Source organism: Lepidochelys kempii, chromosome 15 (assembly GCF_965140265.1).
Source record: "Lepidochelys kempii isolate rLepKem1 chromosome 15, rLepKem1.hap2, whole genome shotgun sequence".
NCBI classification, from domain to species: Eukaryota; Metazoa; Chordata; order Testudines; family Cheloniidae; genus Lepidochelys; species Lepidochelys kempii.
The window spans coordinates 20,159,615-20,183,213 of record NC_133270.1 but is presented as its reverse complement, the minus strand read 5'-3'; the positions used below and the strand labels follow the sequence as shown (position 1 = coordinate 20,183,213).

Here is a 23,599-nt window from a genome sequence, read left to right as displayed (position 1 = left end):
GCTTGCAATGCCTTATGGGACCAAAACATTGGCACGGGTGGTTATGGGAACATGGAGTTAGTCTCCCATGATGCACTTACCTCCCTGAAATCAACAGCAAACAACCCAAGCCTTTTTCGTAAGCCTGAGTTACCCGCGCAGACACCACAGCATGATAAGCATGGACCCCGCTCAGCTGTACACTGTTTGTGAGCATTACAAACACCTTGCGCCTTATCCTGCACTATCTACACAGCCAACACAGGAGCTGCCACACAGAACAATGTGATGCCACGCAAGCAGCCCTGCTGGAAGACACAGAACAGAGCAATTCACAGTTGCTGGCGACAGTCATGCATCACCTTGAAACAGTGGAACAAGCACTGACTGGTGGGACATCGTTATGCAGTTATGGGATGATGAGCAATGGCTGCAGAATTTTTGAATTCTTAAGGCCACTTTCCAGGAACTGTGAAGCTTTCCCCAGCTTTGAAGTGCAGCAGTACTAAAATTAGAGCTGTTCTGACAGTGAAGAAGTGAGTGGCAATAGCTCTGTGGAAGCTTGCAACGCCAGACTGCTGCCAGTCAGTGGGGCATCTATTTGGAGTGGGTAGATCTATCGTGGGATCTGTTGTGATCCAAGTTTGCAGGGCCATCAACAGACTTCTGCTAAGAAGGGTAGTGACTCCAGGTAACCTGCAGGACATAGTGGATGGTTTTGCCATGGATATCGCCCCACTGTGGTGGGGCAATAGTGATATCCATTCTGTCTATCTTGGGATCAAGATCCCCTTGCCAAAGAGTACATAAGCCAAAAGGGGTACTTCTCAATGATGTTGCAAGCGCTAGTGTATCACGGGCCGTTTCCTGACCATCCAATGTTGATGTCGGTGAAAGGTGCAGGACAGGACGTGTACATCTTTAGGAACACCGGTCTATTCAAAAAGCTGCAAGCAGGTACTTTCTTTCCAGACTGCAAAATAACCATTGGTGATGTTGAAATGCCAGTCGCTATCTTGGGAACCCAGCCTACTCCTTGCTTCCGTGGTTCATGAAGCTGTACGCAGGCAGCCTGAACTGCAGTAAGGACCCATTCAACCATAAGCTGAGCAAGTCACTAAGGCTCCTGGGAGATATCCACAGAGCATTTTGGGGTAGTGGTGGGGTTGCCACCAAGATTCACATGCAGCTCCTCATAAAAGCGGCATGTTTGTGGGGCAGAATCAGAAAGCCTGTTTGTCTCCCTTGTCTTCTGGTCAAGAAACTGTGCTGTATTGTTTTATGAACAATAAGAAACTACAACTAGCCTCAAAATTTCTAGTGATTGAAACAGTTTGTATCTCTCAGGATTAGTCTATTTCAGATGTCTACTCTTTGACCATAAATAGCATAGAATTTTTAGTAAATTGAGTTATTGAGCACTAGACCATATTTTTATATGGTAAGTGTTTTAACTTAGTGGAACCTTATTTTTGCCATTGCTAACTAATTTTAAAATATCAGGACATAAGTCTGTTTTGTTTAAACTAATAATTGAAAACATTGGGCAAAATAGGGTTGTGGATAAAATGGAATCTTTAAGACTTCTGCTTGATTATTTCATCTGGAAAATGCTGTAGTCTAGTTCAAACTGCAAATATTTGAAGTATATAGAGGTCACTTTCCACAATAACTTATCTCTTCCTTTGCTGGAAGAAAAAGCCTTGCTGAAGGAGAGGTCTATTTAATGCTAGATGAATTTTCTGCATGTGAAATTTTAGCAGTTTGAGAACAATGGGGAAAATATGTTTAAGACCAACCTTGCAAAGTCAGCTAATGGAGTTGAAATGCACCAAGTCTGTGTGGTAGACATATTTCCTTTGAAGGGCCTGTTTCCTGTGCTGTTGCCATCTATTTCCTTGATTTATTGGGAAAGGAAACAAAAAATTATTTCCCCCCTCTTTTTACAGCTTGCTGCAGTGATAAAAACACATTAGGTCATAATTGTTCTTGTTTTGTTGACATGACTCTTAAATTGTTTAACATATGAATTATTTCTAATGTACAATTTAGTAATCTTGTTTAGACAGGATCCTTGAGCCTCCGCATGATTTATGCTAAACAAATGGGCAAATAGAACAACTAAATTTCTGTCAATGACATCTAGTATCCTTAAAGAAAAAATGTTAATCCGAGAGTAGAGAGCAGATCATGAACCACAGGTGTCTTCAGAAATCTGAAGTCCTTTTTTTATTGGGATAATTGAAGGCCTTACACAATTGTATTTGGAAGACCTGGGCTTTTGAAAATTTCTCTTCCACTAGATGCCAAAGGGCAGATATCAGACCCAAACCATAGAACCTTCTGGGGGCTAGAGGGAATAGAAGCACTGTATGGCAGTGAACACCTTCCATCTCCATACCACGGTCTTTTAACAGGTAGTGAGCAATGGACCCATGCAGACAACCCCCTTTCTTTCAGAGGCTCCAGGTAATTATTCCTATTGACCTGTGCCCTTCCTCTTCTAGCGCTGCTTCACTCCCAGAGCTTTTTGAGCTCCCATTGGGATCCTAGATCCCTTGGTCTTTTCAAGGAGCCACAGTCACCTCCACTCCAGGCCTGCCCCAGAACTAACTAATTCAGGTCTGGGTCTTTTACCCCAGACCCCAAGTATGGCTGAGTTCCTGTCCAACTACCCAGAGAGCACCTCTGCCACTGTCTGCCTCCCTTAGCAGATCCACTTAAGACCGAAAGTGGCTTCAGGAAAAAGACAAAAAGATGTCCATGTGGTCCAAAGACCATCATTTGGCCCCGTTCCCTCCAGTGAGGAATGACTAGCCTCTCCTACCCCACTGACGGGACCAACCCACCCCCTTTATCTAGGTCCTGTCCTTTCAATCAGCAGCTGTTTCCCTTTTCCATTCAGAGCCAAGTCTAGCAGATTTTTCCAAACTAGACATTCTGAAACTGTTTTATAGCATAGATCACAGACTAACAGAGAAGTGGTTCTCAAACTTCAGCCTATGGTCTGCACAGTTATTTGTCATTGTTAAAGCCTCTGCCATTCTGCAAGAGATGGTACTTACTGCCAGCTGTAGCCTAGTCCAGGAATTTATTTTGGAGTATGTCTACAGAACAGCTGGGAGTGTGCTTCCCAGCATGGGTAGACAGACACAGGTTAGCTGTGCTTGAGTTAGTGCACTAAAAATAGCAGCGTAGCCATGGCAGCACAGATAGTAGCTCAGGCAGACTATCTGGTACATACTCGGATGACTAGCCCAATCCACCACCTGAGCTGCTGTGGCCACACTGCTATTTTTAATGCACTAGCTTGAGCACAGCTAAACTGTGTCTGCCTCCCCATGCTGGGAAGCATGCTCCCAATTGCAGTATAGACATATTCCAAGAGAGAGTCCTGGACTGGACTACATACCCCCTTAGGAAAACTAAGGCTATGTCTACGCTTACAATTTTACAGTGGCACAGCTGTACCAGTACATTCCACCATTTGGTCACACACTAAATTTAACCTAAGTATAGAGTCCCTAGAATTGTAGACCTAATAAGTAGACTTATAGATACAAAATACTTTGATTCATGCACAAAATATCAAGCCCTGGTGCCTGCGGGCAGAGGCAGCACAAGGAGCTAGGAGCTGAGGGAGGGGAGTTGCTGTTGCCCTTCCAGGGAGATGAGACTCTCTCCCCCCCGCTCCCCAGCCCCGGTAAGCGCCGCCTTGCACCCCAGTCCTCCGCCCTGAGCTCCCCCACACCCAAACTCCTGATACTGGGGGGTGGGGAGGGCTGAGACTGCAACAGCAGCAGCTAGTGTGACTGGCGCAGAGGCTGCCCAAGTTGCTCAGGTGGTTCCCGGGCCAGCCGCACTGGGCTGCTGCAGAAGTCACAGAATCCGTGGCCTCTGTGATAAATGTGCAGCCTTACGCATAGATAATAAATTTTGCACAGCTTTTTGCTAAGTTTGTAAGGTATACAGCTAATGAAGGCTGTATTACAAATGTGTGCATTGCTTATTTAGCCAGGTGAAAAATGCACAGGTTGGAAGTGACTAAGGCTGTTTGCTTAGTAAGAGGCAATACTGCTCTCATGGACATTCAGACAGGAGTGGGAGGTTTTTTCCCCTGGGGTCTTCACAAGGTGCATTCTAGTGGTATCTAGCCATTTATTCCAGAATGTAGCTTTTTTTGTATTTTTCCCAGTCCTTTTATTTATTTTACCTATTTGTATATACACACGCAGATTTATTTTATTTTTATATATATATATATATTTTATTTTTATATATAAAATACACACACAGATATCAATAAATAAGTTTTTTTTCCCCCTAGGACATCTACATCTTAATATTAAGGTTGTACAATTAAGGATTTAAATCAGGGACTGTTACAGTTAGGATTGTGTGAGCAACTGTAACTCATTCCCCGTCTGGGGTAAACTCTTGTTTAAAACAAAAACACATAGAGAAGATAGGACCTAAATAATGTCTGATCCAAAAGACCCACAGAATGACCTGCGCAGAACTCTACTTACATTTCTTGGAAGGGTAAGAAAAGTTCAGATTGTGGTAAGGTCAGCTCATGTTTCTGAAGAATCAGGGTCTTCCAGATCTGATGTTAAGACTGACCCTATTTGGCAGATATTTCTGTCCCATTATCGATACCATTCTAAACTTCAGCATTCTGTTTTATAAAATGTCCTGTTTTGTCCAAATGACAAGTAGAAATTGCATGCTATTTCCATTTCAGTATTTTGAGTATACTAAAGGTATTTTCAGTATTATTCTATTTGTAGAGTGCTATACTGTTATGGAAACAACTATTTCATGTGAACTTTTTCATTTGCCTTGGAATTTCATCCTTTTTCAGCTCATCAGTTAGATTCTTTTTATAACAAATCTAAGCATCTGAAAAACTTTGCCTTATCTTTTAGAAAAAAGAGTTTTCTGTTTATAACTTGCTTGTTTATTTCTCAGTAATTTTCATTGGGAAATTCCAGCAGCTGATACCAAAGGGTTATTAAAAGCTTGTGTGTTCCATTGGCCTCATGTCCATGTGATTTTATCATATTTTTTCAACCTGTGACTTGTAACTGTTTTTATACAATTGATCCAATGGACTGAGCGTGGTCTTTCTGTCAAACCTGGTGGCAGGTCAGAAAAGGCAGCTCAACAACTAGCAGATAAATACTAAACTGATGTCTTTTCATTGAAGTTTGAGCTAAATGAACATAAGACAGGCCATGTTGGTTCAAACCCATGTTTCATCTAGCCCAGTATCCTGTCTTCTGACAGTGGTCAGTGCCAGGTGCTTTAGAGGAAATGAATAGAACAGGCAATCATTGAGTGATCCATCCTCTGTTGTCAACTCCCAGCTTCTGGCAGTTATAGGCTAGGGACACCCAGAGTTTAGGGGTGTATCCCTGACTATCTTTGCTAATGGCCATTGATGGACCTGTTCTCCAAGAACTTATCTAATTCTTTTTTGAACCCTATTATAGTTTTGGCCTTCACATCTTCCTCTGGAAATGAGTTCCACAACTTGACTGTGCCCTGTGTGAAGGATTACTTCCTTATGTTTGTTTTAAACATGCTGCCTATTTATTTCTTGTGTGAAGGAGTAAATTACTCTTGCTCATTTTCTCTACACCATTCATGATTGTACAGACGTCTTAGTTGTCGCTTTTCCAAGCTGAAAAGTCCCAGTCTTTTTAATCTGCTTTCATAATGATTTAACAGTGGTGTAGTGTAGTTATTGCCTTATACAGGCTATTTTTGTAATGAGATTGAAATTTTGGTAACCACTTATTTGCTTCAGTTTTAAAGTGTCAAGTTGTATGAAAGGCGGAGGAGGAATGTATTTTTACCCCACGCAGCAAGGGTTTTAAGATGTAAAGTAAAAAAGCACAGCTTAATACTACAAATCTAGATGTCCATTTCCAGACTGCAAACTTCATGAATGTATTCTTAAAGTTCTCCTTATTTCAACTGTAGCACACAATGTATAAATCATGCCTAACCTTAAACAATAGCATTATATGAGTGTAGAAAACGTTAGCATGTGCTGGTCTTAAGCACTCAAATGCTGCATACTAAGTTTTGTGAGGAAGAGATTATATAAACAATGAGGTCTTTTTATTTTGGACCAGATATAAAAATTAATTTTAGTTCTATTTAACTTTTTTTGTGATGAATACTGAAAACAAAATGTAAATGCATCTCTAATGAGAAGGCTGAGCAATTTATAGAAGCAGCTAGAAAACATTGGTGGGGGGAGAATGATCAGCTATTTTCCCTTTCCCCAGAGTAGAGTGTACTGCGAACAGCACACTGTGTTTTGAGCGAGAGGATTGTAAAAATTGGGGAGTCATGTTTCATCTTTCAGAAGTTAATCTGCAGAGGTGGTAATTAACTAAGCAGAAGAATTTAACCTGCTTTCCACAGTAGTGCTAGTGATATGTAAAAGTGTTGTTGTTCCTTTATCCAACAGCATCATTTGCTCCAATAAGCTTTGCAATCAAGGCCAAAGAAAATGACCTCCTTCCCTTGGAGAAAAACCGTGTTAAACTAGATGATGACAGTGATGAGGAGGAGGAAGAGGGCAAGGAAGGCCAAGAGAATGCTAGCAACTCTTCAAATAATAATCCAACACTCGCCACTCCCTGTACTGCTGCTGAAGAGAAAAAACCTCAGCTTACCCAAGAGGAGTTGGAAGCCAAACAAGGTATGCTGTATAATACTGAAAATGATAAATTGCCGAAAGGAGTCTGAATTTTTCAGACCTCAAAAGCATTGTAAACAAGACTTGGTTTTACTTATTTTAGATCTTAACTATGTTTTCTGTTTTTGAAAATGTTTTGAATCACTGTTCTCTCCACTTCCCTGCTAATCTCCTCACATAGACTTCCCATACATTGCTGTTGTCAGTTTAGAATGTAAGGAATCAAGCTGGCATCCCTACCAGCCACAAATTAATACACTGGAGCAGAGTGACTTTATTAGTCCATATGATATTTCTTTGTTTTGGTTACAGCTCCTGAGTGAAATGTTAAACTTTTAGTTTTAAGGCTGTATTAACATGTATGGACATGCCTTTCTTTGTAGGCTTTCTCTGTAGAACCCTTAATGCTTCCAGCTTTCTTTCAGTTATGTATCATACTCATAGTCTCTAAAGACAATGTGTTGCTCTTTTCTTACTGGTGTAGTGCATTGCTATAAGCTTTTGTCTGTTGCTCTGTTTATTTTGTGTGTTTGGGGGCAGAGAAGATTTGAATGAAGTGATCGTTTAAGGGGATCAGCCACCCTCAAGCTATTTCACATTAGATGTTAATTTTAACAAGTGAATGCTGACAATGTGTATGAACAAAACACTGATGAAGCTTGTTTTTAAAACCTTGCTTTTATATACATGTCAGTATTCGTGGTGTCTCATCTTTTTATCATGCAAATGAATATTGTTGCTTCAGAAAATGTATCCTGGAATCGCTTAATAGCGTGTCCTTTTTGCAGTATGCATTATACTCTACTGCAATGATGCATATCTGTCACAGATACTAGGCTTTTGATATAGTAACTAATAAATATAAACGTGGAATACAGTTGTTTAACAACAAGAATTGTGTACCACATAGAAAATGTTAGTCAGCCATTAAAAGAAAATGCATACCAAAAACTTGGCACAGCAAAAATATCCATCCAGCATCTGTGTAGAATGCAGGAAATGATAGTGGAAACTGAAAATAACTATACAAACAGTTATCAGATTCACACAATACATTAAAACTTTTTTCTCTCATCATCAGTGAATGTTGCTTGTAACAGTCGTATGTTTAAAAAAAAAAGTGGCAAGCTGCAGAACATATGTTTACACAAACTTTGAGGAGTGTTGGGTATAAAGAGGGGTGAGAGTCAGTGCTGTGAGAGTAACATGGAGTGTGGTTTGCTTTTGTTTTTTGCTTGGATTATTACTTTTATCTGAGAATAAACTACTGTATTTATATTGGCATGTTTCATTTTTCATGGCTGGCAAAGGTAGTTGGAGAATGTGATAGGTGTTCTTTTATAAATTCTGTATTTGTAACTGCAAAAATATAATTTAAAATAGTGTTATGGAATGATGTATCTTTCCCCAGCATAAACTCCAGAAGATATGGTGCAATCTGAAAGAGAAAAGTTTCTTATGGCAGGTGGTCTAACTGCTGTGGCTTCTAGTACAAACCCCCAGCATGTAAATATTTATGCCATATGTTACAGGTCATGATATTTAAAATATATATTTTAAATCTTAATTTGCTTTTGTACAAACAAAGTTTGTCTCTATTTCAACAACCTATTTCAATGCATCTTCTGTTGTTGAATCTGCAGTAGTCTAATCCTTATCTTTGAATGTATTTAATTTTAATTGAAAAAAGTCAGTGATCAGCTTTAATGTGCATGAGAAAAAGGGTATTTACTTTTTGTGGATATGAAGACTATTTTCACTTATAGGAATGAATTCTTTTCATCTAGCTTTTTTCTTTCTACCAAGGCTTATTAGGTTTTGATCTAAGGAAAATGTCTCCGTAGAAGCAAAGGACTGTAAAGTCTTTCAAGAAATGGGTTTCGCCCCTTATAAAAAGTTTCAAAGTATCTATTATTAGTGATTAAGCAACTACATTTGTAAACTAAAAATCACTTCTATTTTGTAATCTCATAATGGACAAATGCAGTTAAATTACCATTTCATTTGTAGAATATCCTTGAATATATAATAATAATGAAGATGATAGCTCAGACTTGCATTTGGCTACTTTAAAAGCTTGTCAGAACATATTAATATAAAGCTTTTCAATTAAACATTTCAAGTGTACAGGATATTCCCAGACACCATTTGGCGTTCCTGTATATGCATTATATGGAGGACTTTCCGCTAAAGAATGATGATACCACATTTTCTTTTTTTCCTTCTGCCTAATCTCTTTCCTGAAATCCCCTCCCCACTTTAAATTTAGCCAAAAATAATATAAAAATTAATATTTTAACCCATTGTATTTACATTTTGTAACTATTTTCATCTTTGAGGCATGCATTGAGACTATTTGATTCCTCCTCCCTTCCATTCCTGTACCACAGGGGAATTTGGATTACAGAAGTGCTGAATTTATTCTTATTGTAAGAAGTGAGATCTTAGTGTACAAATGATGGAAGCAAAATTGACTTAGAGATTGGTCTTTTGAGCTAAAAGTATTGGAACATACAGTATTTTACAAAATAATTTGTCGTTTTTGTGAAGACTGTGTGTAATCAGATCAAGTTAAGTAAAGGATTAAACAATAAAAATATTACTGAGTTAGCCTAGTTCAACTCTCATAAAAATGAGTGACTATTAAAGGAGAATTATTGCAAGAGTAAAAACTTCATAATGTGGTAGGTTACAAATACAGAACTCAGGTTTATTACTGGTATATTTGACATTTCCAGCCATCACGTCCTCAAGATTTGAGGACTTCAGTACCTCAGCCAAAGGTTATGGGCCTGCTACAAGAGTGGATGGGTGAGATTCTGTGGGCTGTGATGTGCAGGAGGTCAGATAGATGATCATGTTAGTTCCTTCTGACGTTAAAGTCTACAAGTCTGTTATCCATCAGGAAAAAGCTAACTACTGCAGAAGCACCCAGTTGAATAAGGAGTTATTTGACGATCTGCTTGAGAATTCAATGCCTTTGCATTTGAAGGTATTACAAGCAGACAGCTGAGCTTTGGGCTAATATTTGCCCTGCAATATGCATATGCATTGTACTTGTACATTTGCACATAAAATTTGTCCCTGTGTTAGGAGGGAAGGAAATTCATTTATACCCTTTTCTCTCTCAAAGCCAGGTTCTCTTTTCAGGGCTAGGACTGATGCCCTTCATAGTGCTTTAGAAGTTTTGAACCCTTGGTTAGGAGAAGAACATAACACACTCACTTGCACGAGTTAACTTCTAAAAATCTGCTTTTAGATGTGAGTATATAGCTTCGCTGACTTGGAGTTAGAACTGCTTTTTGCACTTGCTAGTATAGAGTGCAGTATTGCCTTCCCTTCATAGCTACAGCTATAGAAAACAAACATTATAGCTTCTTCGCTTACATGTCCAATTGAATATCAGTTAAATGGCAACAGTGCGGCATTGATTCCTGCAGCAAAGGCAAAACAATTTAAATATTAAGGGATTACTACCTTTTTCTTTTCCAACATAAAAATATGGGCAAAATCCCTGTGCTAGGCTACACTGGAAGAGGTTTTAATTAATACGTCCATCAGAGCAGAGGTCTGTTGTCATTATATTTCCAGTGGGGATATAAATCTTATTAGGAAGTCATTTGTAGCATGAAAATACAAAATATACTTGTTCATTAAAAATAAAATTTCAGAAAGACTTTAGACAAGTAGACTTCTCCTTCTGAGAGGATTATTTGCATTTTGACCGTTTTTGTGTTTTGCCCTCAAGTTATTATGACAATCATTTGAAAAACTATCATGCCTTTTGTTATACAGTGCACGTTAAAGGGCTACTCTAACATATTTTTAAATCAAAAATATCTGAAAATGAACAAACTGTGGAGTGCACTTAATAATGCTCAAAATTAACAGAATTAAATAGTTTGGAATTTTTTATGGTGCTGACCTTATTAAATTGATCCTTTTTGAGATATTGACAATATGAGAGCAGTGTATACAAGTGAATAGTTTTCCTGCTGTTCTTTTTCAACTGCTTATCAGTAAATGTAAATAAAACTTTCGTCCAGACCAACTTTGATTTAAGTATATAACGGGTGACCAAACTTTACTGGCCCTCTGAGCCACATATGACAATCTTCAGAAGTTCGAGAGCTGGAGCATGCCTGCCTTGAGACCCCCCTCCTTGCTGGGCAGAAGCCCCAACGCCACCACCCCGCTGCAAGGCCGAGGTCCCAAGCTCCCCCCAATCTAGTAAGTGGAGAGGGGGTGGAGGGAGGAAGGCAGGGCTCCGCGAGCCACACTTTAACAGTAAAAGAGCTGCATGTGGCTCACAAGCTACAGTTTGGCCACCCCGGATATATAATTTGTTTTTGTTTTTTTCAAACTACAGCTATATTGTGCACTTTGATCCCACACACTTTATAGACAATATTCCTGATCTAAACTAACATTAAATAAAAATTATAAATTATTCCCCATGAAGAAAAATTTGAAAAGTGTCACTACATTTTCTCTATGTATACCTCAGTATGATTTTGCATTGTGATTTACAGAAATTCTTTGTGATTTATAGTACAAACCACAAAATTTATAATATAAATGAGAAAAACATAGGAAATAAAAAAGGAGCGGGATAAATATTACAACAGTAAAGGTGTGCATGGGAAGTTTGCTTTTTGGTAAGACTAGAAAGGTAAAGCCATATTTCACTAGTGGAGGTCACTGGCTGTGCAAGAGGGTGAGTTTTGAGGCTATATTACAAAGAGAGTGGGTATGCTTGGTGAGAAGAGGGAGGCTGTTACAAGCAGAGAGACCTCTGGGGAAAGCATGGGATAGCAGAAGAAAGACAAAGGGAACAAAAAGCCTAGAAGAGTCAACAGACCACAAGACAGGGACTAGGAAGAAACAAGGGAAGAATTGTAAGCAGATGCAGTCTTATTAAGGCCTTTAAAAGTGAAGGTGAAGGGTTGGAACTCTATACCAAAAGTCAGTGAACAGACACAATAGGGGTGTGACATGGTCAGGGCCGTGAAATTAACATTATTTTGGATGGTTGAAAGGAGTTGGGGAGGGTTGGAAAGGAGGATGTTACTAAACTTCTGACAGCCATATACATAAAAACCATGTGTATATATATTATGATGGGGCAAGGCCAGATGGCTATAGAAAAGTAGTGGGAGATAGATATATTAGCTCCAGGCTAAACAAATCCCTGGTACCAGGTTAAGTGAAATGGAAGCTGCTCCAGGTCAATTAAGACACCTGGGGCCAATTAAGAACTTTCCAGAAGGCTAGGTTGATTGGGACACCTGAAGCCAATCAGGGGCTGGCTGAAACTAGTTAAAAGCCTCCCAGTCAGTCAGGTGGGGGTGCATGTCAGGAGCTGTGGGAGGAAGTTGTGCTGTTGGAGAGATTGAGTAGTACACACCATATCAGGCACAAGGAAGGCGGCCCTGAGGTAAGGGTGAAGTGGAGCTTGAGGAAGTGAGGGCTGCTGTGGAGGAAGTGGCCCAGGGAATTGTACATGTCATGTTTCTAAAAAGTCAGCTACCATAGCTGATACTATTAGGGTCCCTGGGCTGGAGCCCGGAGTAGAGGGTGGGTCCAGGCTCCCCCACCACCACCTTTGGCCCCTGATTAATCACTGAGACTGGGAGACAAGAGACTGTGCAAGGAAGGATAACTTCTCCTCACTTCCCTTGCTGGCTTATGATGAAAATGGCTCAGTAGACTGTGACCCTTGTCTCTAGAGAGAGAAGGGTTACATGGAGGGTCACAGTGAGCCTCTGAGGCTAGCGAAATCCGCCAGGAAACGCGGGACCCACGGAGGCAAGGACAGAGCTTTGTCACAACATGAAAAAAATATAGACCACTTATATAAATACATGTTAACAGTTTAATCAATTTAAAACTTACATATTTCCATAATACAGTGAAATCTGGAATTGTAATTTGCCAAAGACTGTATCTTAAATGCATAACACTAGAAACTATAGAATATGTGTGTTGCTTTCCCTTTGCCTGAACGTGCTTTGTTACTATGGCAGTGAGATGCAAAGGCTCAACCTAAGTATTTTTGAAAAAAACTTATTGTTTTCAGTAAAATTATTTATCAGAAGTATTTATATGAAATCTTCCCAATTAAACTCCAGGTGAATATTTTTGGAGTGGCACGTTAATGAAATGAGTAGAGGCTAAACTATTTCCTACTTTTAGGTGAGGGAAAGTTGCAAGACGTTGTCATATTCCAGGGGAGTTTTTCTTTGCCTATCTTTTGGACAGATAAAATATATTTTTAATATATTTACTAACATTAGTAAACATATAAGTTTGGAGAGAGTAAATTTCATTTAAAGGAGCAGCAGTCTGAATTTAAGGAATTATGATCATCTTTCTTGGGACCCTCTAGCTAGTATTTTTTAATTGAAACAAATTTTAAAACGGGAATTATTCTACAGCTAATAGGTATTGATATTTTGTTAGAAGCAGCCTATGTGCTCAAACTCTGCTGGTTACGTGTTACATTATAAAGAGGGTTTTTTGTAAGATTTCTAAATCAGTACGAGTTTTTGGTTTAAATACCTAAATCGGTTTTTCTGCTAATAAAAACTAATTGTTCTGAATCCTGTAGAATTAATTTTGCCAGAGTTTGAAGGTATCTGACTTTCATATTTTGAGACAGTGAAATTTATAGCTGGGATATCCATGTTTATAAAATGTGAAATAGAGAAATGTATCACTCAAACCTCACTAAAGAGGTAGTGGCAATATAAATTACATTGCAGGTTTTAATTAGTTGTCATTTGCAATTTGTCTATTATCCAGTTTAAAAGTATGTATTTAATAATTTTAAGGTTACTTAAACAGAATTAACCAAATAAATCTGTTTTTTTACTCAGGATGCTTTTGTAATCATAGCACATTATCATAGTATGCTTTGCTTAATTTCCTTGAAGAAATAATAATAATCTATAATTCCTAATAGTCAGAAGTACTTTGTTTTCCTGAAGGTAGTAAACAAGAGTTCTTTGAAGAATAGTTGCTCAATAATACTTAAGAATTCTTAGTGAAAGTATCAATTCTGTAGTAAACATTGTAACTTAATTTTCATTAAAAAACCTCTTTTGTGATGTCTTTCCCCCTTCCTCTCTCCAATTTAATTTCCTCATGGGCATATGGACGTGAAATTTCTCCTATGGTCTCTAGCCAAAAGACAGTTTTATGGCAAACTGATGCTATTTTGAAAAGGTATTTTGGAGATACGAGATTTTATTAAAAAAAAAGTTATGCTTTTCCCATTTTCTCTTTTTTTTTCAAAGTAGTATTTAACTACTTTTTTTTCAAAGTAGTTTTCAAAGTAGTTTTCAAAAAACTCTTTTTTTTTCAAAGTAGTATTTAAAAAGCTAATCTAAAGGAAAAAAAATTATTTAAAATATTTTTTTTCTCACCAAGCATCAATAGGAACTACTGCATATTGAAAACAGCTATAAAGGTAGGCAGAAACATCTAGCATTAGAAGCTAAATTTCTTAGAAGCTCCATCAGGTCTTGGCTGATATTTATAGCTTGACTGGTCAAGTCAATGGAGCTTGAAAGGGCCAAATGCCATATAGCTCTGGTTCAAGGGATTTAGAGGGACTGCTGACACTCCTGGTGGAGCTTGTAAAGTCATCACTGTGTCTGCTCGGAAGAACTCTCATGTTTTCCTGATTAATTTAGGAATTACAACATCAAATAGCTGCTTATTTTAATGCTTAATTATGCTTATGCTTAATTTAGGAATTACAACATCAAATAGCTGGACAGAACTTTTTATGCAAGAATAAACCTGCAGAGAATCGTTCAGAAAACACGTATACACTACAATATGAACTACCTTGCATCACTAATTTATAATATAAAATAGAAACAACATTTAGTTGCGTATTGACAAAATATTTTATATATTGCCTTCATAATAATGTATCCACTAAAAAAGTCTTAAGTACCTTCACCAGCAGAGATCATTAAACTAGAGTTCTCTTTCAAGATAAATATATTATAAACAAAAAGATCCTCATAAGAGCATGGTTAGTCTCTAAGGTGCCACAAGTACTCCTTTTCTTTTTAGTTGAACAAAAACACTTAATTCTAAATCTTCTGAGATCCAAATATTTAAAGTTCAATGGTAAATTCAGTTCTGACCTGATTAACCTACATATCGACTTTACGCCATGTACATTTCCCTGTCTCTTCGCTTGCTGTGACTAATAATCAACTTTCACATATTGGCTACAGACCCAATTCCTTTTGGACTTACAGGCCATCAAGAGCCAGAGATATCAATTTCTTCTCACATCTTTGTCTCCACAGAGATTAGAGGTAACGTCTTCCCATTGCTCATCTTACTGCTGTGATGTAAAGATCATGATGCCATTCTTGTACCTCAACCTTTAGATAAAGTCCTGAGGAGAAAAAACACCCCTTTTACCATTCTATAAATTGGATAACTTACATATCCTTATCTACCTTCTTTATACAGACTAGAAATCTCACATGCACCTGATAAGGTTCAGAGATTTTTTTTTCTCTCCATATACGTGCCAGATATACACATCTTTACTCCATTCGCTCTTCATATACTTGGTGCAAATGTGAGAATACTACATCTGTTGGAACAGGTTTGGGACCTTGCTTCTTCCCCATGGATGGCAGCATATGTGTAGAATGTTAGATTTTCATTTCTTTCAAACATCAGTGATATCAAAAGTTTCTGAAAGTTGTAGCTATACATATCCCAGTTAGGTTGACAATGAGCAGGAATACAAGTTGAATTAATTTTGTTTTGGAACATTAGTTTGAAATTAACTGTCAGAACACTAAATGTTAATTCAGAAAATACTATCTTCTAGTTGTTTAACATGTATACATTTCCAGTTTTAACTCTCAAAGTATTTTTTTCTCTAGGAATTCCCTGTGGTCTTCAGGTCTACTGAAGAGATTTTATTTAAATGTTCAGTTATTGTGAAATTAGCTCGTTTCTTTGTGTTTTTAATGTCTAGTCAGAAACTTGACAAAATACTGTACAGAGTTGAAATAATCCAGTTCATTTATAGGACAACATTTGAAAATATCTTGATGTAGAGGAGAGTGTTTTTATACAATAATTAATCTATTGTAGATGAAAAAATGCTGTTCAGATTTTCCTTTTATCCAAAAGTTTATCCAAAAAACAATTGAAAGAATATATATCTTGCCCTTCACTCCTAGAATATTAAAGATGATACATCTGCACTTGAAAGTAAATTGATGGTATATTTGCAGTTAAATGTGGGGACATGTCTGTATTTTGTTAGGTGTGAAACACATCATATTTAGTGGCATTCTATATTAAGAGTGTGTAACTAGTTGATCGTCAAAGGGAGCCACTTTCATAATGCTACAGAAAAATTATTCTCTGGGGTCATGTCCTAAACTGCACAGTTACAATGGTTGTACCTCAGAGAAGTGCTGTTGGGGATCTTGCAGGACAGGAAATGATGTAAATGAGAATGAAGTTGAACTCCTGGGAATATCTTCTGAGTAGATAAGAAACACACTTCTTAAAAAGAAAAAAAAATCTAATAAAAACTTCATGCACAAGAAGAAAAATTCCCTCTTTCCCGCTCTCCCTTCCCCAAGGTGGCTGTGCTGGGCTGTGAGCATCAGTACCCCTTCTGTCTCCAGCTTGAGTCGCTTTGGGGAAGGAAGGAAATGGTAGGCTTTCACTCCCTAGGACAACTCTGCAAATCTTGCATTTGGAAGTGTGGGAAGGGTTTTTATCTGAGTTTAACCATTTAGTATAAAAAGCAGTCTACATTGAAAATGGTAGCAGCAACACAAAGCCTTGTGCTGTCACTGAATATGTATGTTAATGGAGTGAGGGGCAGGAAAAGGATTAGTATCCCTATGCAGGTTTGGTGGTTTTAGGTCGACCTCTGTCCTTGTTGAGAAGACCCTAATAATCCACAATAAATAATGTTTGAAGAAAAACAGCCATTCTTTCTATAGGCTAACAGTTTCACAGACTAATGTGGCTTCATATTGTGTACCAATACATCGTTCCCAAAAGAAATGTGAAGATACTTGAGTTAGACACAGTAATTTTTTGTAAATTCCTTGCATCTTTGTATGTTCCCCCCATCAGCAAAGCAAAAACTAGAGGACAGACTGGCAGCTGCAGCAAGAGAGAAGCTAGCACAGGCCTCCAAGGAATCAAAAGAAAAGCAGCTTCAAGCGGAACGCAAACGGAAAGCTGCATTGTTCTTGCAGACCCTGAAGAATCCTCTGGCAGAAGCAGAAGTTGAGAAAATTGAGGAGAATTCCTTTAATATGGAGGTAAATTAAAAGTAAATTCCATGTACCGTAGTAGTTAATCGAGAGAACCTATGCACAGAAATTCTTTGACTACGTTATTTTTTAATTAAGCTGACTTAGAAGTTACGAGCTCTTCCTGGATAACAGGCACCTCAGTTTAGATGTGTTAGTCTTTTCAGATGTCTTGTATATTTTTTAGATCAACAGAAATTTATTGATCACAATTGGTAGATATTGGTAATAATATTTCTCAGATTTGTCAGTTTGTATGTTCTATACAATCAAATAAAAAAAAAAGCATGGTGTGATTTAAATCTAACGCATTGAAAATCCATGGATCAGTATCCGACCCACTCAAGATTGAAGTACAATATTATAGTATTTTTCATTTTCACTTTATTGCTTATTAATCTATATTTGGGTTTTAGAAGAGGCATTTTGAGGTTTCACCTGTGGTTTGCATATATGTGGTTTATTTAGAGAACTGAACTGAACTGAAAATTGAGTTAAATTTAGTGTAAAACTACGCTGCTGGAAATTCTAATACAAGACCCAAACAAGGTGTGTGCACAATAAGCCACGGGCAATTGGACACTGAGTTATAGTGAAAGGCTAACAGTGAGAGAACCCAGGGGTCTAATCATGCTGTCAGTTGTGTATCGGTTGACTTCAGTGGAAGTTGCACAAGCACAACTAATGGGATCTAATGGGATCACATGGTCCCTTGTGTTTTATTTTTGCTTTCTCTTTTCCACTGAGTCTTTATATAGTGTAAGGAACCTGTATTTTTGGTACTGGAGGAACTTTAAAGCAGCTACATATCTGTAACAAGTTGGTTTGGAGTATCAGGTTGCATATTTCTTATAATGCTCAGTCTTTGATCGGTGGGGATGATTACCTCTTACTGCCTGTCTAGAATGCCAGCAAGAAGATTATGGTTGGTCTACGCTGAAAAGTTAATCAGCATAGCTACATCTCATGGGTGTGAAAAAGAGACATAGTTAAGCCGACCTAACCCCTGGGATAGACACTTGGTCAACAGAAGAATTCTTTGGTCAACCTTGCTGTTGCCTCTCATGGAGGTGGATTACATACAGCAACTGGAGAATCCCTCCCATTGCTGTGGTGTCTACACTGAAGTGCTACAGCATAGTAGCTGTAGATATTCCATAGTAGTGTTTTAAATGTAGACATAGCCTTAGACATGTGACCTGTGAGAGGCTGCTTTCCCGCCTCTCTCTCGTACCACTAAAATACTTGTCTGCTGATATGGTTGTCAACCTCACTAGATCTAATACAAGGCAAGAATCAGTTGGGGAGTTTTCAAAAATCTTTGTTTGAGTCTGTACAGTATTGTTCTCATACAGGTAAAGGCTGAAAGTTGCTTGAATGTTGATAATTTAAGATCTGGTTCTGGGGAATAATAGAACTAGCAGTAGTGTCCCCTCACTGCCCTAAATGCCTCTCTGGATCATTGTCACCAAAGAAATTAAGGGCAATTGTCTTGTAAGTGTGAGCAGGTTACTGGAATTAACTATATCTGGATTAAAGATTACTGAATCATTAACCAGTTTTTTTCAGCAGACAGTAGAACGGCCAACTAATTTATCACTAGTATAAAACTATTACACGTTAGTCTACTGATAACAGATGAGCATAACAGTATCTTACTGGCTTCTTAAAGCCTGTAGCTTTAAGAATTATATAAATCCTTTTTTATAAGATTTGCATTTTAAGTAGCCAAGCTTTTAAAGAAGCAGCATAGATCAAAAGAAGTTAAATGTTAACACGTTCTAAAAGTATATTTGTTTTTAATTATCAGGAGACTAGCCGATTGATTTCCTTTTTTTTTAAGGAAATGGACTAAATTAAATAACAGGAATCTCTCTCATTTTACAGAATCTTGCATTTTTATTACAGCCATGTAACTGTCTTTTGAGTGAAAATGTATTTGCTCTGTCACTGCATGGTATAATTATCATAGACAACAGTAGTCATCAATCTTTGGTTCATAATTAAATCATGAAATACTGATCACAATGTATGTTACATCTTATAACATAAATGACAGCTAAAATTTTACCAGGCTAACTGTAGCTTTCTTTTTACTCTAGGAGTATCTTTAATTTAATTTTTAATTGATTTTCATTTCTACGCAATAATACAGGCTTAAAGTACATGTATAGTCCAAATAAAAAAGAATAACAGGACTGAAAAAATGCCATGATGGCTAAACAGAGTAAAAAAGGCAGTTAGAGACAAAAAACATGTATTTTAAAAATTGGAAGTCAAATCCAACTGAGTAAAATAGAAGGGAACATAATGTTTGGCAAGTCAAGTGTAGGAGTATATTTAGACAGGCTAAAAAATAACTTGAAGAGCAATTAGCAAAAGAGACACAAACTAACAGCAACATTTTTTTTTTAAGTACATCAGAAGTAGGAAGCCTGCCAAACCATCAGTGATGGCACTGGATAATCGAGAAGCTAAAGGAGTACTCAGGGAAGACCATTCCATTGTAGAGAAGCTAAATGAATATTTTGCATCGGTCTTCGTTGCAGGGGATGTGAGGGAGATTCCCACACCTGAGCCATTCTTTTTTGGTGCCAAAGCTGAGGAACTGTCCCAGATTGAGGTGTCAATAGAGGTGGTTTTGGAACAAATCAACAGTAATAAGTGACCAGGACCATATGGTATTCACCTAAGAGTTCTGAAGGAGCTCAGATATGAAAGTGCAGAACTAACAACTGTGGTATGAAACCTATTGCTTAAATCAGCCTCTCCACCAGATAACTGGTGGATAGCTAAGGTAATGCTGATTTTTTCAAAAAAGACTCCAGAGGCGATCCTGGCAATTACAGGCCAGTAGGCTTAACATCACTACCGGGCAAACTGGTTGAAACTGTAGTAAAGAGCAGAATTATCAGACACATAGATGAACATGACATGTTGTGAAAGAGTCAGCATGGCTTTTGTAAAGAAAAATCATGCCTCACCAATCTATTAGAATTCTTTGGGGGCTGGTCAACAAACATGTGGACAAAGGTGAGCCAGTGAACATAGCGTACTTGGAGTTTCAGAAAGGCTTTGACAAGGTCCTTCACCAAAGGCTGTTGAGCAAAGTAGGCAAGGATCAGTAACTGCTTAAAAGATAGGAAACAAAGGGCAAGAGTAAATGGTCAGTTTTCACAGTAGGGTCCCCAAGGATCTGTCCTGGGACCAGTGCTGTTCAACAGTCATAAATAATCTGGAAATGGTAGTGAACAGTTAGGTGCAAAATTTGCAGTCAATACAAAATTACTCAAAATAGTTAAGTCCAAAGATGTCGGCAAAGAGTTAAAAAATTGGGTGACTGGGCAACAAAATGGCTGATGAAATTCAGTGTTGAAAAATACAAAGTAATGCACATTTGCAAAAATAATCCCAGTTATACATACAAAATGTTGAGGTCTAAATTAGCTGTTACCTCTCAAGAAAGAGATCGTAGAGTCATTGTGGATAGTTCTCTGAAAACATCTGTTCAATGTGCAGCAGCCATCAAGAAAGCTAACATAATGTTAGGAACCATTAGGGAAGGGATAGGTAATAAAACAGAATATCATATTGCCTCACTCACCTTGTCGCTCTAATATCCTGGGACCGACCCGGCTACAACAACACTGCTTTGCTTTAGTTCCTGACATAGGCAACAATCCTCTAGTGTCTAGATATAGACCTATCTACCTTGTTGATGAACTGTGATTGAAAGTGAAAGCTAAAGCCTTAGGGGAAAAGCTGGAGAAGTACATAAGGATGGCCATACTGGGTCAGACCTATGGTTCGTCTAGCCCAGTGTCCTGTCTTCCGACAGTGGCTAGTGCCAGATGCTTCAGAGGGAATAAACAGACAATTTATCAAGTTATCCATCCCTGTTGTCTACTCCCAGCTTCTGGCAGTCAGAGGTTTGGGCACTCCCAGACCATGGAGTTGTGTCCCTGATCATGCTGGCTGACTATGTAGATAGATTCAAAGAATGAGCAAACCCATTTTACCTCTATCAAATGGTTTTTGAAGTAATGCTAGTGCTGCATTTTATTTTATACCTTCAAAATTGATTCCTCTAGTACCACATGTGTAGGATGTGTGACGCTATCAAATCTAACTGATGTTTTTAAGCTTTTTTGCATTAAACTGTACCTTGAAAATAGTCAAATTGGTTTCTGCTGTAGTTGCATTTTTACTCCTGTTTGTATGGTTCTCTTGTAGCCTCTAACAGCTATAAAAATAAGAGAAACAGAAAACTGAACCTTACAGGTGGAATGCAAAGCAGTGTAATTTTTTTAAAAAGTTTTATCTTGACTTATGACTACAATATACATGCACATCTCTTGAGGCAATTAACACCAGAAACAATTTAGGACTTTGTGAGTAGAGACCCAGTACCAAAAGTTACCGAGAGCTCTGAGTGACGCTGGTAGCCAGTGGGAATAAAGGGTTCTATAGCAAAAGCAATATCTCTTTTGGTCTTTCATTGTCTTAGGCTTGAAGATCTGTTCTTTGTTCTTTTCTTTTAGATGTTTGTTGTTTTTGTGCTGTGTATGACAATATTTTTAACTCTATGGAGGGTAACATGTTAACAATTGAAATGAAAATTCATAATGCAGTCTAAAAGTAGAAAGCTATTCAAAATTTGTCAAGCCTAAGAGGGAGATCTAAATCAATGTCTTGCACACATTTTTCATATTTACTAATATAGTCAGGAGTATGACAATTAAATAATATACAGTTGGGGGTTGCTTGGATTTTTGTATGCTGCTATTCATTTCAGTTTTTTATTAAATGGATAATTTAAAAAACATAAATTAGATGTTGTCACCTGCTTTGGTTGTGGAATGGACTTTAGTGTCATAACTGATCACATAATATCCATCGCCTCAGGTAAAATGTGAGTCTTTTCAGGGTCTTCTGTTTCACCTTGTAACTAATGCATTTTTCAAAACATTCTTCTTTAAGCACTGATTCCATCCTGTGGAAGTCCATTAAAGTTTTGCCATACAAGCAGTATCAGGGACTTAATCCTCAGCCATTCTTTTAAAAAAAAAAAAAATGAAAAGCATAAAATATATTTACTTACTTAGTGACAGGTTTCTGTGGAGAAAAAATGTAAATAAAATCTACAAATTAACATTTTGAGTCGTGGTCTTTTGGCCCTAGTAATAGTTCAAAAGCTTCACAATGTACCCAGATGTTAAACGTTTTTTGGTAGCCTTCTCTTCAGTTCCAAAACCTTTCTCTGTTCCTTCTGCGATGACATGTCTCCTCTGTGATTCCATCAACTGTAGAGCTGTAAGAAAGTCACACACAGCAGTTTTGTTGTGGTAACCACATGACGGAGGAGAGGCCGCGCCAAATTTGAGTAAGTGGCATTCTGACCTGGCACATGAGGTGAGATGCTGTTTCAAGCCAGGTGGTTCTCCTTATTGGTGGGGAGCAGAGGCACACAGAGCCAACTGTGGAGAGTCTGGTCCTTGCCACTGGCAGTAGCATCCAAGGGATGACCATGCTGAAATGAGCCGCCATTAGGGAGCAGAGGCGCCGGGGAGGCACTGTGGAGGGAGAACCTGAGCTGTCACTGTGGTAGCAGTGCCCGGTCCGTGTGCCGCTGCCCATTCTGGGCTGTGATAGCAACTCTTTTCTGGGGACCCTAGTGGTGGGGAGTAGGACTGGATGTGGGGCAGTTTTGTGGTTTTGGTGTGACTGTATCAAAACCACAACTTTTGTATAGCCTTGATTATCTGCACCTTGGGAAAACGTTTGACTGTTTATTACGAAGAGCTCTCATCTAGTCTGCTAGATGAGGCTCCCATGGGGATTCATTGGTTTTATCCTAGCCCTTCTTGGAATTTAGCTGTAAAACATCAGAAGCTACTGTTCAAAATGAGGGTCAGTCTTTCTATTCCTTTCATAAATCCTGTAACTTAACTGCTTTGTCTCTGATTCCTGTTTTTGACACCCTTCTGCCCTTTGTGATTTCCAATATGTCATTCCAGTTGTGGTCATATACTTATGACCAGTATTTTGTCCCTTCATTTCAAAGTTAATTTGTCTCATAGTCTGTCCTTCTGAGAAGATCCCACATGTTTGTTCTCACTGTAAGAAATGGCTGTAATTTGGGGCCTTATGGCAAAAAAAATTGCTTGACAGTTTTGCTGAACGGTCAGTACTGAAGTCAAGTGTGTGCTCTTTCTCAAGCTGCTGTGTTTTTTGGATTTTTTTGTGCTAGAATATCTTTCAGATTTTGTTTTCATGGATTTCAGATTTTTTTTCCCACATGTTTGGCTACTGGCTTGTATTTATACAATAATTCAATGGTGAGGAAACATGAAATTAGGTAAATGATACTTTAAAAAACAGAAGCACTCATTCATCAGTAGTATTTTTTGTCTTTATATATAGTTAAAACAGCACTTCAGTGAAACCTCACTCATTTTGCTAGAGGATGTCAAAATACAAACACATACAATTACATATACAAAATACACAAAACTTTGCCTTGATAAAGTTTCCCCCCGAAAACCCATCATGATAGTTTTCTTCAGGTGTTTTACTTTTG

The 23,599-nt window shown here is 38.0% G+C and overlaps 1 protein-coding gene across 5 annotated transcripts in view; it reads left to right on the top strand.

The window, feature by feature from the left end:
* SFSWAP (splicing factor SWAP) overlaps positions 1-23,599 on the top strand; it is a 94,577-nt gene that overhangs the window by 41,535 nt on the left and 29,443 nt on the right. For all 5 annotated transcript variants that reach the window (XM_073312294.1, XM_073312291.1, XM_073312293.1 and 2 more), the window contains exons 12-13: positions 6,464-6,697; positions 16,838-17,028. In XM_073312294.1, the coding sequence (XP_073168395.1) occupies positions 6,464-6,697; positions 16,838-17,028 (425 nt within the window). The remainder of the gene's footprint in view (positions 1-6,463; positions 6,698-16,837; positions 17,029-23,599) is intronic.